The sequence below is a fragment of the Rhinopithecus bieti genome, unplaced genomic scaffold, assembly GCF_001698545.2.
Source record: "Rhinopithecus bieti isolate Rb0 unplaced genomic scaffold, ASM169854v2 scaffold_33336, whole genome shotgun sequence".
NCBI classification, from domain to species: Eukaryota; Metazoa; Chordata; class Mammalia; order Primates; family Cercopithecidae; genus Rhinopithecus; species Rhinopithecus bieti.
Genome location: NW_016814190.1, coordinates 80,424 through 99,177, shown reverse-complemented (window position 1 = coordinate 99,177; position 18,754 = coordinate 80,424). Strand labels below are relative to the sequence as shown.

Below are 18,754 nucleotides of genomic sequence, written 5' to 3'. Positions count from 1 at the left end.
AAACAAAAAAACATATATATATATATATATATATATATATATATATAGTGGAATGAATTAACAAATGCATTACTTCACATAGTCTTCATTTTTTTGTGGTAAGAACAGTTAACATCCACTGCCTTGGCATTTTCCAAGAACACCATGTATCATCATTATCTATAGTCACCATCCTACACGATATATCTGACCTTATTCCTCCTAACTGCAGTAGATCTGACCTTATGCCTCCTGTCTAACTGTAAATATGTATCCTTTGATCAACATCTTCCCAACTTCCTCTCTCCACAACCACCCCAGCCTTTGGTAACTACCACTTTGCTCTGTACTTCTGTGAGAATAACCTTTTTAGAATTTTGAATTACCAATTTTAAGCATCCTGTTTTGTTTGAATAAGTGCAATATATTATTCTTGATGTTACTGTTGTTAAACCTATTCATCTGCTCAGATTCCAGAGAGAAAAATCGTTCAGCCTCAGGCCTTAGATGGTGTAAGATTGGCTTCAGATGCTATTTAGCTCTGATATAGGGAAGAGATAATAAGAAACAAGACAAGCTTCAGCTCTGGCCTGCCTGTATCTCATCTTGTCCCTCCAGGTTTGGGGTTCAGGAATTTTTTCTATTTTGTTTCTATCAAACCATAGGGCTCTCTGAAGAATGATACACAGTCTGAAAAATTTCCCCATTTTATCTAAATTGTTGTTCATCTGTAATAGTTTTCTAAAGTTTTGAGAATAAATGTGTCCTTTCCTGGTTTCAGCATTGATGGTTTCTTCTTTCCTCCTTTATTGCTTTTTGTTCATCTATTCTGTTTTGGGGATGAAGGCTTTAAAATCTTTACCCATGTAGCTTCCCCCAACCACCTCTAAAAGTCTATTTTATCTTTTGCATCACTAATTTTATTTTTTGCTTTTTAAAAATATTCTACTTTCTGCTTCATTGGTTGCTTTTATTCAAGTTCATAATTCAGATTTTCTTTTCTGGTTAACACACACTCTCTTCTGGTCTCACGTTTCTTTCTATGACTACCTGCTCTATGTGCAAAGATTCTGCTATGTCCCCTAGAATTTTAAGAACATGAGCTAGAAATTTTCTGTTAATAGAGTTTTCTCTTTTATGTAGTATACCTATTTCTTAAGTAAATATTTGCTCTGATTCTAGAATCTTCCCCTTTTTTGAACCATAATGTGTTCTATTTGCTTGGTGGATTTAGATTTTTCTCCTTTGCTTATCCTTAGGGAAGTCAATGCATATTCAGTATCGGGTATTGCCCTGTCTCCCTCCCTCCCTCCCTCCCTCCCTCCCTTCCTTCCTTCCTTCCTTCCTTCCTTCCTTCCTTCCTTCCTTCCTTCCTTCTCTTTTTGTTTTAAAAATTTACTTTAAGTTCCGGGATACATGTGCAGAACATGCAGGTTTGTTACACAGATATACATGTGCCATGGTGGTTTGCTGCATCTATCAACTCATCATCTAGGTTTTAAGCCCCGCATGCGTTAGCAACCCTGTGTTCTTTCAAGAAACTTGGATGAGTCACTGTTTGACTCAAGTCCAGACAAAGGAAAAAGGTTACGTTTGTAGTAGATTAATTTACCAATTATGAATTCATATTCCTGTGAGGCCTGGGAAAAGTGCCAGCATCAGTTCCAGAAGTAATCACAGGGAAGTTTGCCTCAAACCAGAAACTTTCTTTTAGGTATTTGGTGTGGCACTCAGTAATTAGCAAGGTCATTGTCACTTGGCATGGCTGCCATTGCCAGGAGCCAGCTGGGAGTGTCTTTTTCCCATGTGTTTTCCGTGGTAGTCATCATAGCCACCTGTCAACCAGAAGTAAATGCAGCCAGAGGTTACTTGCTTGGCTGGCCTCTGAAACCAGGAACCCTTTTAAAGGAGTTAGTGTATTCTAAATGTACCCCGAGTCTCCCTGGGCTTCAGTGCCCCCATCCCACTGAACTAGGGGTATCATTATGGGTTTAGTGGATTCTCATTTGCTTATTTTCTGGTCGTGCAGTTGCAGTTTCACATGAAGAGGATATCATGTTTTAGTCCTTTTGTCAACCTCCCATGTTGATTCTTTCAAGTATATATTTCTGGATGTTTAAGATCTATCTCTAGTTTCCAGGGCTGATTCAGGATATTTCCTGTCTTATAATCAGCTGGTCATTTCTTTGGTAATCTGGCACAAAAAAATATGCTTATAGCTTTCTTATTTGGAAATTGTATTTTATACATGAGATTTGAATTGTAGGGGGGATGTTGAGGTAATTTAGACCCAGTGATTGTAAAGGAATGGATGAATGATCCAATAAATAAATAGATGACAAAGCTCATCTTTTGCAAGTGAGAGGCATTAGAGGTAATTTTACGGTTTTGAGAAGAGAAATATAGATGAGAAGAGATGCCTAGGAGAATAGAAAATGGAGACAACTAGGAAAGAAGAGAAGGGGCAACAGTAATGCTCCAAGGGCAGTTGGAGAGCCTGATGTCAGCTGGGCAAACCCACATTGCTTCATGGTTTTCTGTGGCTAGAACACAATTTTGAAGCTCAAGCAAAGGAAATGGAGAGTTAGGTTGATGGCAGGCTGGAAGAGTTGCAGCACAGGTATCGAAGTACTTGGAAGAGTTCAGAGGGGTGTATTTCTTAGTCTCACTCTGTTGCCCAGGTTGGAGTGCAGTGGTGTGATCTTGGCTCACTGCAACTTCTGCCTCCTGGGTTCAAGCAGTTCTCTGCCTCAGCCTCCTGAGCAGCTGGCATTACAGGTGCCTGCCACCATGCCTGGCTAATTTTCTTTTCTTTTGTTTTCTTTTTTGTATTTTCAGTAGAGATGGGGTTTCACTATCTTGGCCAGGCTGGTCTTGAACTCCTGACCTCATAATCCACCCGCCTTGGCTTCTCAAAGTGCTAAGATTACAGATGTGAGCCACCACGCCCTGCCCGGGGTGTATTTCCTTAAAAATTATTGTGCAACTCTCTAGTTGACAGTCTGGGGCTCTGGTAAGGCGGGGGTTTGTCTGTCAAAGTGAACCAGCTTACTCAGCTAGATACTGCATGGCATGATTACTTAGGGTGATGTCTTTTTTGTCTCTAGTTCCCCCATGATATGTGCAGTTTCGTAAATAAGTTGAGAAGCAAATAGATTTCATAATATAATTTTAAGACTTCACTCCCAAAAGAAAACTGATTTGTACCTTTGAAGTTAAATGTCATTTAGCCCTTGTATTTGGCAAAGTAACCATACGCTATTTTATAAAGCATTCTCGTAATGTGTGAATAGGTTCAACAAAATTAGACATGTCTCATGTTTTAGGAGAAGGCAGTTAATTTTCTGTCTTATTTTCTTCTTGAAAATGTGAAACTAACCATCTGTCATGTTTATTAGGCGTCTCAAGGAAATGAAACATCCAAATGAGGGTCACATGATTAAAATTTTATATAGATGAGAGGAGCACAAGGTTCTCTGTCTCAGGGTCACTCTGCAAGTCATCTGACTTTCATCCTACTTTCTCCATTTTTTATCTGACATTTTTGCTTAAAGATTCCACATGCTTTCCATCTCTTTTTAATCTTTGATCACTTGGAGTATTGGCCTGTGGAAAGAGTATGAATCTTAGCGTAGGCCCTGATTCATACCTCAGCTCTTTCAGTTCCTGACTGTGTGACTGGGGGTATGTTGCACAATCTCACAATACCTTTCAAAGCCTCAGATGTCTCCCTTGTAAAATAATTGAATAGTATCTGCCTCAAACTCTAGGGTAAATTACTGCTCCAAAGCTCAGCATCCAGTGGCCTTTCATTAAATCCCAGTCTCCCATCTTTCCCTCTGCTGTTGTTAGTAATAACGCCATATGACATATTTGTTTGGTGGATCTCATCCATTTCTATATCGCTTTCCTTACTATAAGCTAGCTGCCTCTATTTACCTTTCAGGCAACTCTCTATATTCTGAATATTGAATATATTTTAAGGTTCTGTTGCTTAATGACATAGCTTGGTGAAATATTAGACCTGAGCATATAGTATGCATCCTTAAGAATGGAATCTTGTGTGCTTGATTTTTTGCTTTATAGTTATATTATTGATATATTCATTTATGTCACATAGAACAAGATAATGTGAATTATAAATACATAAGAGGGAGAAAGGAAAAATGAAAGTAGGAGTGGGCAAAAAATAATGCCAGGAATAAGTTCAGTATAAAACAGTGCACCTTGGGGTTCCTGTAATTTTCTTGGGTAAGTTCGGCACTCTAGCAGTCATCTTGAAAAAAGAAAGGTCCTGTATACATATACTCTTCTCCTGGGTTGTTTATTTACTTTCACAGTGTGATAAACAAGTCTTATTTGTCCTATAACTGGGACTAAGGAGATCATCAGTATTGTCACAGGGCAGCTGTAGAATTTGCTGTTGAATGTCATGACAAGATAGCTTGATAACTTTACTACTTATTTGTCAACGAAAATAATTGCTCGAATGGGAGAAGAAAATAGGAAGGCTCTATAGTTCTAAGCAGCTAGAACCTAAAGTGATTGAAACTGTAGTATGAAGGATACTGCACAAAAATGTAGCAATTAAAAATTTAAGCTTATAAAAGTTGCTGTCAAACCTAGATTATTTCTTAGAAAGGCAGCACTTCTGAGCCTCTCATTTGCCCAGTATTCCTGAGCTAATATAGGGTAGCACCATGGGATTCGGGGGACAAAGGACTTGGCTTAAATGTCTAACTGCACAGTTCCTAGGATACAAGATTTGGATCTTGTGACCTCTGGTTCATTACTTTTACTATTATGAAAAGTATCATTTCCCAATAGTTTAAAAAGTGTTCAGGTAGCCGGGCGCAGTGGCTCACGCCTGTAATCCCAGTGCTTTGGGAGGCCGAGGCCGGTGGATCACCTGAGGTCAGGAGTTCGAGACCAGCCTCAACATGGAGAAACCCCATCTCCACTAAAAACAAACAAACAAACAAACAAAATTAGCTGGGCGTGGTGCTGCTTGCCTGTAATTCCAGCTACTCGGGAGGCTGAGGCAGGAAAACTGCTTGAATCTGGGAGGCGGAGGTTGCTGTGAGCTGAGATTGGGCCATTGTACTCCAGCCTGGGCAACAAGAGCGAAACTCCGTCTCAAAAAAAAAAAAAAAAAAAAAAAAAAAAAAAAAAGGTGTTCAGGTATCATCTTGCATGCTGGTGAAGCTAGAAAGTGTATTTACTGGCAAAACCTCCTTAAAGGCAAGGTTGGCTTAGCCTTACTTCTTGTGCCCACAGTTCCCTATTGATGCTCAATAACTCTTTTTTTTTTTAGATGGAGTCTCACTCTGTTGCCCAGGTGGGAGTGCAGTGGCATGATCTCGGCTCACTGCAACCTCCGCCTTCTGGGTTTAAATTTTTAGTAGAGATGGGGTTTCACCATGTTGGTCAGGCTGGTCTCAAACTCCTGACCTCTAATGATCTGCTCCCATTGGCCTCCCAAAGTTTTGAGATTACAGGCGTGAGCTGCTGTGCCCAGCCAATAACGTCTTTGAATAAAAGAAGAGATATTGTTAGGAGGTATGAAAATCACCAGAAAATGAAAATGTTTCTTAAAAATGAAAGAATTTTTTAAAATTCTTTTCTTAAAATGAAAAATTTTTTTCTTCTGGGCTAAATTGCAATGTGGAAAGAGTCACATCAGCCTTTGGACAGAACTAGGGCCGTGATTTAGTGTGGGGAAGTTAGCATCTGTCTGAGTTTTCCTAATGAACATGTGAATAAGAGAAGATTTGGTTATACTTTGTGCTTATTTAGCATCCTCTCTTTGAGGATGTCAAAAGGATTTTAGAAATGTTCTCTTTCTCATACAGGTGGACGTCTGATTTATGAAGCTCCCCATCCATCTATCTGAGTACCTGACTTCTCAGGACTGACTCCTACAGCATCAGGTATCTTGCCTTTCTTTAGTCTTAAAAGCGGTGACTAAGTTCCTTGAGTAAATATAGGCAGGGAACACATTCACTTTGTTATGTTTCATATAGGCCTGGGAATTGGAGTTACTGCGGTAGTCCTGGTCCTACCATTAAATGTGTGACTCTAGTCCCTTTTCTTCTCTAAGCCTCAATTTTTTCTTCTGCAAATAGGTGGGGTTGGACTGGGGGTGATATCTAATTACTTGACGGTATTATGGTAGTCCACCCTTATCCGAAGTTTCACTTTCCATGGTTTCAGTTACCTGCAGTCAAACTTGGTCTAAAAATATTAAATGAAAATTTTCAGAAATAAACAATTCACAAGTTGTAAATTGCACTCCGTTCTGAATAGTGTGGGTGAAATCTCATACTGTCCATGTGATTCTTCCCTTTGTCCTGCGTCTCCACACTGTGCATGCTACCTGCACATTAGTCACTTAGTAACTGTCTCTGTTATTTACAGGGTTGGGTACTATTCACAGTTTCTTTTTCTATTTTTTAAAGATGGAGTCTCGCTCTGTTGCCCAGGCTGGAGTGCAGTGCTGCCATCTTGGCTCACTGCAACCTCCACCTCCCAGATTCAAGCAATTCTCCTGCCTCAGCCTCCTGAGTAGGTAGGATTACAGGCACGTGCCACCATGCCCGGCTAGTTTTTGTATTTTTAGTAGAGATGGGGTTTTGCCATGTTGGCCAGGCTGGTCTCAAACTCCTGACCTCAGGTAATCCTTCCCTCTCGGCTTCCCAAAGAGCTGAGATTATAGGCTTGAGCTACCACGCCTAACCCACTATCCACAGTTTCAAGTATCCACTGGGGGGTTTAGAATCCACTCCTCAGATAAGTGGGGGTGGTTACTGCATTCCCTTTGCCCTCTATGTAAGCCCTCAGCTCTCCACTATGGATTATTCAATTCCTTTATTATTTAATGGCAGGATGACTTTTCCCCCCGACTCACCCTCCCCAGCTCTGCAGCTTGAAACTGTCTTCCCAAAACATCTACCTGGCATGTTGGATTCAAACCTATGAAAATTCCTCAACTTAAGAGTATTTGGACAGATAGCACAGAAGTCATGGCTTTTAGACTTTAGCTTTTCCCTACAGGCTTTCTGTTTGCATTAAGCTAGTATTTGAAACTTGACTCTAGGGATTCTTACCTCCTTTGGCCAATGGTACTTCACACCCATATGCTAGTCCTTTTATGCTAAATGTGAGTTTTCCTGTTGTTTTCCAGATACACAGCTTCTCCTAGCATGACCTCGATCTGATCAGCAAACAAGAACATTAGTCTCCCGTAGTTCTGGGGCCTGTTCACTGTCTACAACCACAGAGCTGTCATGGCTGCCATCTCTACTTCCATCCCTGTAATTTCACAGCCCCAGGTAAGGGCTTCAAACTAGCAGAGGTCTGACGTAATTATAAGTTTGTCAAATATTTAAACTGGGTTTCAGGAAGTGTGTTTGACTCTAGGGATCATGCTTATCTCTCTCGCTATCATTTGGTGCGTATTTAAATAATGGTGCTTTTGTGAGTGAGGTGCCATTTAATTCAGGAAGCAGCTGGAACAATGAACAAGTGATTTTAGTGAACTGGCCTCTGTTCATAGGAGGCCTTGGTTTTCAGTGCTTAGGATGCCCGACTGTCACTATAGGCATCACACTCTAAATCAAAATAAGTCAGTAGTAAACCCTGCTGCTTTTCCTGTCTTGGCTTTTTTTGTGGGCCGGGGGTTGGAGTGGGGTTTAATGAAATATATCAGAATGAATTTAACTTTAACAAGTTTTTTGAGGGCTGTCTTGTCGTCCTTCTCCTATACTTCCTCTTTTGCCTTGACCTGTTCTAGGAACTTTGAAAACAAAATGCAATTCCAGGAACTTCTGAACAGTAATCGTATGAGTTATTTTTTTCTGTCCAGTGAAGAGCAGTAATACGGCAGGGACATGGTCTTTGTTCGGATGATTTTACAGCCTGATTTAATCAAGCATTCACTGGACTCTTTCAGATTCAGCAGGCAGCAGGGTACAATGTGGAAACAGACTTTGGAGTCATAAGGCCACAGTTCACATCCCTGCTCCTCTGATTGCGGGATAAAGAGCCTTAGTCATGCCAACCTCTCTCTGCTTCAGATCTCTCTCATGTAATCGTTCCTCACATGATGGTTACATGGATTAAATGATGGTTTATATACATGAGGCATACAGAGGTGCTGAGGAAGTGTAGTTTCCCATTTACTCTTCATTTATCTTCTTTCTATAGTGTGACCTCTCTCATTCATGACAATCATTTTTTGGCCAACTTTATTTTTATCTATTTATTTTTTTGAGAGGGAGCCTTGCTCTGGTGCCCAGGCTGCAGTGCAGTGGTGTGATCTTGGCTCACTGCATCCTCCACCTCCTGGTTTCAAGCAATTCTCCTGTCTCAGCTTCTTGAGTCGCCTGCCACCAAGCCCAGCTAATTTTTGTATTTTAGTAGAGATGGGGTTTCACCATGTTGGTCAGGCTGGTCTTGAACTCTTGACTTCAAATGATCCACCTCCTTGGCCTCCCAAAGTGCTGCGATTACAGGCCTGAGCCACTGTGCCCAGCCTCGGGTAACTTTGAAGAAAAAAAGCATACTTTCAAGAAAGAGCCATATTGATTGAAATTTGAGCTTGATACAGAACGTTATTCCACACTGTTTTTTTCAGTATGATTTTGCAGGCTCTTCAATTTTGTATGTATTTTAATAGGGGTTTGCGTATTTGTGAGAGAGGGAGAGAAGAAGGAGAGGGAAAAGGAGAACAAGGGGTATTTTCCTTCATATAGTATAGTGTTTTCTCCTCAGCGCCATTTGGGATGTCATCATTGTTATCCACCTTGGGATTTTATCTTATGAATAAAGCCCTTTATTCATATCATATGAATACAGAATAAAGTACCAAGGGCTTCAGTATTATTTTCCAGAATGTTTAGTGTTACCATCGTCATATGCATTTCTCTTTCTGGTAAGTGGACCATTGTTCTTTCAACACTTCATTTACTTTGGGTGTTTGGTTTCCCTTATCTTCAGTAGACTTTTTTGGTATCCGAGAGACTTGGAGAATGGGCAAAGAGATTTAGTGCCTGTTACCTGAGGTCACCATTTCAAAGTCCACAGAAGCTGTTCCCATGTAATGACTCTTCTTAGTCCTTTTGTGAAGTGAGTTAGGCTAGTGCAGGTTTTCTAGACAAGGCATTTCCACATCCTGGTGTTGCTGCTGTCATCTGTCAGCATTTCCAATAGCTTCTTCTTACCTATAAATCTTCTCTGTTACACAAGCTCCTATCAGCTGGTGAGGAACAGAAATACCTCTAAATGACTCATTTAATTAAAATGTTTGACACTGCTCAAAGGAGAAAGAGGTTCTATTTCATACAATTACTGGGGGAAATGTGTACTCTTGTAAATTCTCTGTGGGAAAGTAAGTTGGGACAGTCACTCTGGAGGGTAATTCAACAGTATCTATTCAAATTATACATTTCTGCACATGCCCTGCTGCTGTCTTGGAATCTACATTAGAAAAACACTCACACATGAGCCCAAGGAGTGTATAAAGATATTCATTGAAGCATTGGTTGCAAACCAAGAAATACAAAAGTTTGTGAATATCCAATAGTAGGAAGACTTAATGAATTCAGGAATGTGGACATAATTGAAATACTATTCAGTCATTTCATTTCTTTTTTCTTTCTTTTCCTTCTTTTTTTTTTTTTTTTTTTTTTTTTTTTTTGAGACAGAGTCTTGCTCTATTTCCCAGGCTAGAGTGTAGTGGTGCAGTCTTGGCTCACTGCAACCTCCGCCTTCTGGGTTCCAGCGTTTCTCCTGCCTCAGCCTCCTGAGTAGCTGGGATTACAGGCATGTGCCTCCACGCAGGTTAATTTTTGTATTTTTAGTAGGGATGGGGTTTCACCGTGTTGTCCAGGCTGGTCTCAACTCCTGACCTCAGGCGATCTGCCCGTCTCGGCCTCCCAAAGTTCTGGGACTATAGCCGTGAGCCACCACACCCGACCACTATTCAGTGGTTTTAAAATGAGGATATCTACACAGCTATATATTACTCCAAGATATCGTATGGAAGAAAAAGAAAGCAAGATGCAAAATAGTACTTATGGGGAGATACCATTAAAATTCTAAAACAAGACTGTGTATTTTTAGGGACAAATATATGGTACATTAATGGAAATGGATAATGAAAGTCCTAGAACATACATTCTTAACATAGTGATATTGCCCCAAGAGGACAAAAATTGGGTTTTGGGAGATGAAAAAAATTCCTCCAAAGCTTATACCTCTATCCAACAAAATCTTATTCCTTAGTGTTTAGTTTCTTCTCATTACAGAAAATTTAAATATAATTAATTTTTCTCCTTAAGGATCACTAATGAGAAAAAAATGTGGCCAAGAAACACTGGTTTCTTGAGGGAGAAACATAAGCTCACCAGTCACCCTGCTTTGATTTACTAATTACCTGAGCCTGAGGGGAAGGTATCCACCCTCTTAGTGCCCCTATTTCCTTACCCACAGAATGAGCCTGGTAATAATGAAGCCAACCCGATAGGGTTATTTTAAGGAGGAAATGAAATAATTTCTATAAAACTCAGAATAGTGCCTGGGACATATTCTGGGCACATATTGCCCAGTGTGTGTTAGCAAGCATTGTTATTATTGTTCAGCAAGCCTTGTGGCAGGCCTGGGGAATACAAGAATAAGTAAGATAAATAAGTTTTGCTCTGCCAGAGTTTAGAGATAAGTGGGAGATATACAGATAAAACAAAAAGTTACAAGGTTTTGTCACCAATGCAGGAATGCACAAATACAGGAAGTATGGGTGCTCTGGGAGGAAAGTGGAGAACCCGGAAAAGATTTAGAGGATCAGGGAAGACTTCCTGAAGGAAGACCACTAGGCTGAGAACAAATGAATATAAGTTATCTTGGTAAAAGAGAAGAAAAAGCATGGGTGACTGTCAAGTGTCCCAAGGTGGTGTGTGTGTGTGTGTGTGTGTGTGTGTGTGTGTGTGTGTGTGAGAGAGAGAGAGAGAGAGCAAAGCATTTAGAATTCTGTTTTGGATGGTTGCACTACAGTGGGGCGTGAGATTGTAAACAGTGATGTCCCTAGAGCCACCTATATCAACTCACAGAGGCAGATTGTTAAATTTTCAGGAATTTTGTGAGCCAGTTGACTTCATGCTAGCTTCTTGAAATCAGCCATATGAAATAGTTACACTGCAGAAATTGGCAAATGCTGGAATTAGCATAAATAGGTTAGGTTATAAAATTGGAGATTTTACAAGGCCTTTCAAACCATATTAACAAATTTAACATTGATCTTAAAGAAGTCTGTGTTAGCTTAATGGTCCCAGCCTTTGAAATAGACTTGGGTTCAAGTCCTGACTTTCGATAATTGTTTTATTGAGCAAGTCTGTTAATTAACTTTAACCAGGGTAGTTCCATTATTCTCACTGTATTTTGGGAATAGTGGCAGCCTCTGATGGTTGGAGAACTAAGCCCACGGGGAAGGAGCCAGCTATACACTCGGGCATTAGGTCATAGAGATAGATAGCTTCTTCTGGAGAGATGCAGACCATTGGGTCACTTGGTTCCCAGGATCCTTTGGCCAGTGATGGGCCTCCTAATTATATGTCAATTCCTCACATGTAATTTGTACAGTCAAATTTAGTTCAAGGCTCACTTGCCCTTGCCCTTGCCCTGAAAATTCTACTGATGTCTTCTCCTTTATTATCAGTTTTGCCCATGTTCAAAGAAGGTAAAAATAATTTAGATATAGCATCTTCTTAGGCAAAGCATAATAAGCAGTTCACTCAGTCACCTTAGCCTGGTATTGTTTGGCACATCAACTTGCATTCTTTTCCAGTGAATTCAGGAACTTTGTAAAGATAAATCCACATTCAAGTGTGAAAGGCCCGAAAATCCTTTTCTAAGGCCAAAACAACAATTTTTTTAAAAAAGCTTTTGGTTTTGTTTGTTACTCTATTCATTTAGTAACAAAGAGCATTTTTCTAATCAAGGCTTCCTAATACTACATATAAACTAATTAATATGGACAAATAGCTTGTGATTGTTTCAAACAATAATAGGGAAGAAAGCTTGCATTGTCATGCCTGCTGGGATTGCTGTTTAGTTAGTTGAAAGATATGCCTTGTGCTTTGAAGTGGGGCAAGTTCGTATTCTCTGCTTTACCCCGCCTTGACTCTGAGATAGATTTTTATTTTCTCATGCTGAGAGAGCACCTAGCTCTTACAAAGCTAGGTGATGAATACTAAGACGAAACTGGACTAGCGGCAGCAAGAAGATTCTGTGTTTGTAGCCGATTTGTAATTCTGCTGGTCCAGACACAGAAAAAGAGTTTTCTTATTCAAAGGAAACTCCTGGGATGTATTTGCAGACAGGAACCTGTTTATCATTAGGCTGAGTTAATGTGTTCATGTCCTGTGGATATTGGGGGCATGGGGATGGGGTAGTAAACCAAACAAACTTGCAGCTCTCCAGAGCCATTTTCTATTTCTAGCACTGTGTTAGGCACATTACCCTGTGCTTGATCAGGTTACTGTGGATAGAATTTGGATTAAAAGTTTCATTTTCGTTTTTCATGAAAGAGTCAATAGTTCAGTACCAGAGTGAGCAGTTTGGCTTCTCACAAACCTAGGATTATATTAGAGACCAGAATAGGTATCTGAGAACCTCAAAGGTATTCAGGTCTCACACCTGTGATTCTGGTAAGGAAAGATTCTTCTATATCAGTATTTTTCAAGGTGTATCGTGCTGTCTCTCATTTGTTATGTGACCATTTTGTTATTTTTAAATTTTAATTTTTATATTTATTTGAATTTAAATTATTTTATTTTAAAATATTTTACTTTAAGTTCCGGGGTACATGTGCAGAATATGCAGTTTTGTTACATAGGTATACATGTGCCATGGTAGTTTGCTGTACTGCTGTACTGTCAACCCATCATCTAGGTTGGGGTTTTTTTTTGAGATGGAGTCTCACTGTGCTGCCCAGGCTGGAGTGCAATGGTGCGATCTTGGCTCACAACAACCTCTGCCTCCCAGGTTCAAGTGATTCTCCTGCCTCAGCCTCCTGAGTAGCTGGGACTACAGGCGTGTGCCACTATGCCTTGCTAATTTTTGTCTTTTTAGTAGAGATGGGGTTTCACTATGTTGGCCAGGCTGGTCTTGACTTCCTGACCTCATGATCTGCCCTCCTTGACCCCCAAAGTGCTGAGATTACAGGTGTGAGCCACCATGCCCAGCCCATCATCTAGGTTTTATGCCTGCATACAATAGGTATTTGTCCTAATGCTCTCCCTCCTCTCTTCCCCCACCCCCAGACAGGTCCTGGTGTGTGATGTTCCCCTCCCTGTGTCCCATGTGTTCTCATTGTTCAACTCCCACTTTATGAGTGAGAATATGTGTTATTTTGGATATTCCTGTTCCTGTGTTTAAGTATGCTGAGAAATGAATGTTTTCCCAGCTTCATTCAATGTGTCCCTACCAAAGATTGTGAACTCATCCTTTTTTATGGCTGCATAGTATTCCATGGTGTATATGTGCCAGTGTCTTCTTTACACAGTCTATCGTTGATGGGCATCTGGGTTAGTTCCAAGTCCTTTGCTGTTGTAAATAGTGCTACAATAAACATGTGTGTGCATGTGTCTTCATAGTAGAAATGATTTATAACGTTTTGGGTATATACCAGTAATGGGAATTGCCTGGGTCAAATGGTATTTCTGGTTCTAGATCCTTGAGGAACACCACATTGGTTTCCACTAATGGTTGAACTAATTTACAACTGCCACCAACAGTGGTAAAGTGTTCCCATTTCTCCCAACATCTCTCCAGGCATTGTTGTTTCCTGATTTTTAATAATCGCCATTCTAACTGGTGTGAGATGGTATCTCATTGTGGTTTTTGATTTGCATTTCTCTTATGACTGGGAATAATGAGCTTTTTTTCATATGTTTGTTGGCCACATAAATGTCTTCTTTTGAGAAATATCTGTTCATATCTTTCAACCGCATTTTGATGGGTTTTTTTTTTTCTCTTAAATTTGTTTAAGTTCCTTGTAGATTCTGGATATTAGACCTTTGTCAGATGAATAGATTGTTGGCCACATAAATGTCTTCTTTTGAGAAGTATCTGTTCATATCCTTCACCCACATTTTGATGGTTTTTTTTTTTCTTAAATTTGTTTAAGTTCCTTGTAGATTCTGGATATTAGACCTTTGTCAGATGGATAGATTGCAAATTTTTTCTCCCATTCTGTAGGTTGCCTGTTCACAACCATTTTGGTTTTAAGCCAAGAACATAAAGGTATTTTGATCCCTCCAAGTGATTTCCTGTAGCTTTCATTGAAGATGTGAATTTGGGTAGATTTTCAATGTCTTAGTTGAGAGATTGTTCCTCCAGTTCTCATTCTGTTCTGATAAAAGGTGATTGAGGCTGGATGTGGTGGCTCACGGCTATAATCCCAGCACTTTGGGAGGTCAAGACCGGTGGATCACCTGAGATCAGAAGTTTGAGACCAGCCTGGCCAATGTGAAACCCCGTCTCTACAGAAAATACAAAAATCAGCCGGGTGTGGTGGTGTGCACCTGTAATCTCAGCTACTCGGGAGGCTGAGACAGGAGAATTGCTTGAACCCAGGAGGCAAAGGTTGCAGTTAGCCAAGATTGTGCCACTGTACTGCAGCCTGGGTGAAACAGTGAGATTCTGTCTCAAAAAACAACAAAAAATAAAATGCAAAAAAACATGATTGGTGTCTGCTTGTTGTCTTTTGGAAGACACTTTTTTTTTTTGGACATCCTTACCAATAGGTTCTCTCAACAAAATATGTATTTTCAAAATCTGTGTTTTAGAAGGTTTTATTTCTGATATTAGAAAGTGGATTTTTTTTTAATCAAAGCAACGGAATTTCACATTAAGTGGGTTGCTTTTTTTTGAGGCTGAAAGATTTGTTTTTTTTAATAGAACTTTGTACTATGGCAGTTTTCAGACATTCACAAAATAAAATAGCAATGAATCTCAATATAGCCAACACCTAGATTCAGTAATAACATTTTAACATACTTGCTTCACTTGCTCCTGTTTTTGGGGATGAAGTATTTCAGAATCTCTACCATTGTCATCTTTTAAAAAGTCCCCTTATGTTAATATGCATATCTAAAAAATAATTTGCTTAAATAACCACACTGCCATCATCACACTTAGCAAAAGTACAAACAACTCCCTAATATCACTTGATTCTCAATTGATATTCAGGTTTCTTCAGTTGCTTTTCTAAAATGTGTTTTGTAGTTGGTGGGTTATTTTATTTTTTAAAACATTGATTAGATCAGTTTACTCTTTTGCATAAAATGATTCAATGACTCTTAAGGTTTAAAAAGGCAATTCCACTTCCTCTCTTTATTTTCTAAGTGGGAAAATAGATTAAAATTATAACCAGAATATTTCACAACTGAAGAATACAAAAATGAGACAAACAGAAGACTCCAGAGTAAGGGAATTAATACAATGTTTGCAATTATTAAATTATGAGTTTCTGAAGTAAGGGATTACAGATTATATTGATAGTGCTTTCTTTCAAACTAAAATGTGAACAATTAATTGCATTATGAAGTATGTTTCCAGTGCCACACAATAATTTCATCTAACATGGAATTGGGAAAAGGTAATGCATGGGCGTAGACCCAGGTGGATTTTGGTTCAAATCTAGACTGTTATACACCATAGCTAGGGGATCTTCAATACATAGGTCTTTTTCAGCTTTATTTTTTAAAATCTCTAGAATTCAAATAACATACACTGTAGTCACAAGTTTAAATGGCAGAAATAACTGCTAAGTGCTTTGTAGAGTATCAGCCTTTTAATAGATACCTGACATATGTTAGTTCTTTCCCTTTTCCCCATGATTATTCTATAAGTTCTTTACAGGGAGAAAGGGGGAACCACTACATATGGTCTGTGTATGTGGTATGCCAGAAGACCCATCAAAGGAAGGCAACGTTGGATAAACACTCTATGGAAAACTCCCATGTATTGCCAGAAATAAATGCATCTGGAGATAAACATTGAGACTTCTGACTTCATCTTGAACCATGTTTCTATTAGAAGTTAAATTTGTTTCCATATTGCAATTTAAATTCATCTTGTGCCTCCTTTTGTGTTTATAAACTCAGATAAGGTTTGAAAAGAGATATTATTTTGGAATCTGAAAGCCCATTTTGAATTTTCTATTCATAAAATGAAATTGTACAGGGGCACCTGGGGTAAACCACGTATAACACCTTTCATGTTTGTTTATTTTCTTTCTAATACATCCTTTTAATTGGTTTAGTCTTTAATGGTTAATGGAGCTACTCCTTTATCCTTCAAAGTGGGTCTGGCTTATTCCCACTTCTTGCCCATTAGGAAACTGCCCGATCTTTTCATACCCCTGGATTCTCCAGTCATCTTTCTTTGAACGTTTGTTGCAGCTTTGCTGTGACTACACACTAAGGTGGGACAATGGCCTGCTGTTTTTTTCCATTTGAGGAAATCGTAATTATAGAGCCCAGGGAATTTCTGTCTTTTAATATCTGTACCTTGCCTTAATAAGACTGTCACTAAAAAATATCAACCTTTCCCTGCTGTGTGATAATATTAATACTGCCATTTGGTAATTGTATAACATCACTTAAGAGCTGCCCTTAAGTTAAACTTATCCCATTTCATACCTGATTGTGTTAGACAGGCTCAGGCCAGGAGAAAAGTAAAAAATACTTGCTTCTCAGCATCAGAGAATATGTTTATCAGAGGGCCATGGAACATATTAGTTTCTGAAAGCATAGCTTGGAAATAAAGCAACTTTCAATGATTCAGGCAGCCTTTAATAGCAGGAATTCCAATCTTGCAGAAAAAAGAGTAGGGTGTGTGTGTTGGTGAACTAGGTGGCTGATTTCAAAGTCAGAATGTCCAGCAGGTGATATCAAAACATTTGCACTTAGATGGTTTTCCACCACCAAGCACAGGGAGGTTTTGGAGTGGATCAGGTGTAGGCCCCAATTCTCAGAGCTTTGCATACTTAGAACTCTGTTTAGTATTACCTTAATTGTGGTTGATCAGGTTACTGAAGTAACCTAGTAAAGACAATGGAGGAGAAGACCCCGGAAGCAGCCCAACTCAGTGGCACAGGTCATAGTGCAGGGCTCACCTCTGACATGCTGGATTGTGTAGAGATGACTGATGGGAACTTAAGAATGAGCCGTCATGGTCAGATGTAAATCCCACTATGTAAGATAGGTCAAGATGGAGAGACTCAGCCATAGATCATTCCACTGTGTCATTCAAAACTAGCTGGAAAACTAGGGCAACATTGAAGTTGCAGAGGGAAATTCAATGCTATGGCAGTGGAGAAAGAAAAGGCAGAAGAAACAAGGTGGCAAATGATTGTGAGGATTATAGTAATCAGTTACACCATGGTATTTTACTCTTTCGAATGATGTATCACGAATATACATGATATGGTTTGACTGTGTTCCCACCCAAATCTTATCCTGAATCGTAGCTCCCATAATCCTTATGTTGTGGGAGGGACCTGGCAGGAGGTAATTGAATCATGGGGGTGGATTTTTCCCGTGCTGTTCTCATGATAGTAAATAAGTCTCATAAGATCTGATGGTTTTATAAAGGGCAGTTCCCCAGCACACACTCTCTTGCCTGCAGTTGTGTAAGATGTGGCTTTGCTCCTCCTTCACCTTCTGCCATGATTGTGAGGCCTTCTCAGACATGTGGAACTGTGAGTCCATTAAACCTCTTTTTCTTTCTTTCTTTTCTTTTCTTTTTTTTTTTTTGAGATGGAGTCTCGCTCTGTCACCCAGGCTGGAGTACAGTGGCACGATCACAGCTCACTGCAAACTCTGCCTCCCGGGTTCAAGTGATTCTCCTGCCTTAGCCTCCCAAGTAGCTGGGACTACAAGTGTGTGCCACTATACCTGGCAAATTTTTGTATTTTTAGTAGAGACGTGGTTTCACCATGTTGGTCAGGCTGGTCTTGAACTCCTGACCTCAGGTGATCCATCTGCCTCAGCCTCCCAAAGTGCTGAGATTACAGGTGTGAGCCACTGCACCCGGCCCTAAACCTCTTTTTCTTTATAAGTTACCCAGTGTTGGGTATTTCTTCATAGCAGTTTGAAAATGGACTAATACATTTACTCATAGGAGTCTTAGGAGCACATTTGGCTTTTTTTTCCCCCTTAAAATGGTTATAAATGAATTGTCTCAGTATCTAAAATATCAAATGCTTTTTAAAAATTGTATAAGTTTATTGCTGTCTCTTAACTCGTCACAGAAAAAAGATAGTTTATAGAGATAAGCTCTTTCGTAATTAAAAAAAGGACAATAATGGAAGGTAGTAGAAGATAATAAAAACTAAAAGATACAAAATTCCATTTTTAAAATTGAAATGGAATAAGTTTATAAGGAAATATATTGTTATTAGCCTTTCAGCAAAATGAGCTAATGGAAATAATTTTTCATTTTTGTCAGGATGAATTATTATATTGTTTTGACCTGTCAGTTCAAGTAAGGCTGCATTTTAGAGCTGGCATTTGGTTTATGAAGGTTCAAGTCTTCTGGGTTGCCTGATTAAAAGTTTCAGGAGAATAGATGTCACAGAAATAGAGTTCTCAATGCTCAACATATAAATAAGGTGATCTTTTCCTCTTTGTTTTATGGATGAGTAAACTAACATCCCCTCCCGTTTCTTCCTCTCCCTCTTAATGGCTCAGACTGAATTCAATTTCTTTCTTTC

The 18,754-nt window shown here is 39.4% G+C and overlaps 1 protein-coding gene across 1 annotated transcript in view; it reads left to right on the top strand.

Moving 5' to 3' along the window:
* Positions 1–18,754, top strand: part of LPAR1 (lysophosphatidic acid receptor 1) — a 111,205-nt gene that overhangs the window by 63,286 nt on the left and 29,165 nt on the right. The window contains exons 2-3 of the mRNA XM_017849966.1: positions 5,832–5,909; positions 7,163–7,310. Coding sequence (XP_017705455.1) covers positions 7,266–7,310 — 45 coding nt within the window. The 5' untranslated portion in view covers positions 5,832–5,909; positions 7,163–7,265. The remainder of the gene's footprint in view (positions 1–5,831; positions 5,910–7,162; positions 7,311–18,754) is intronic.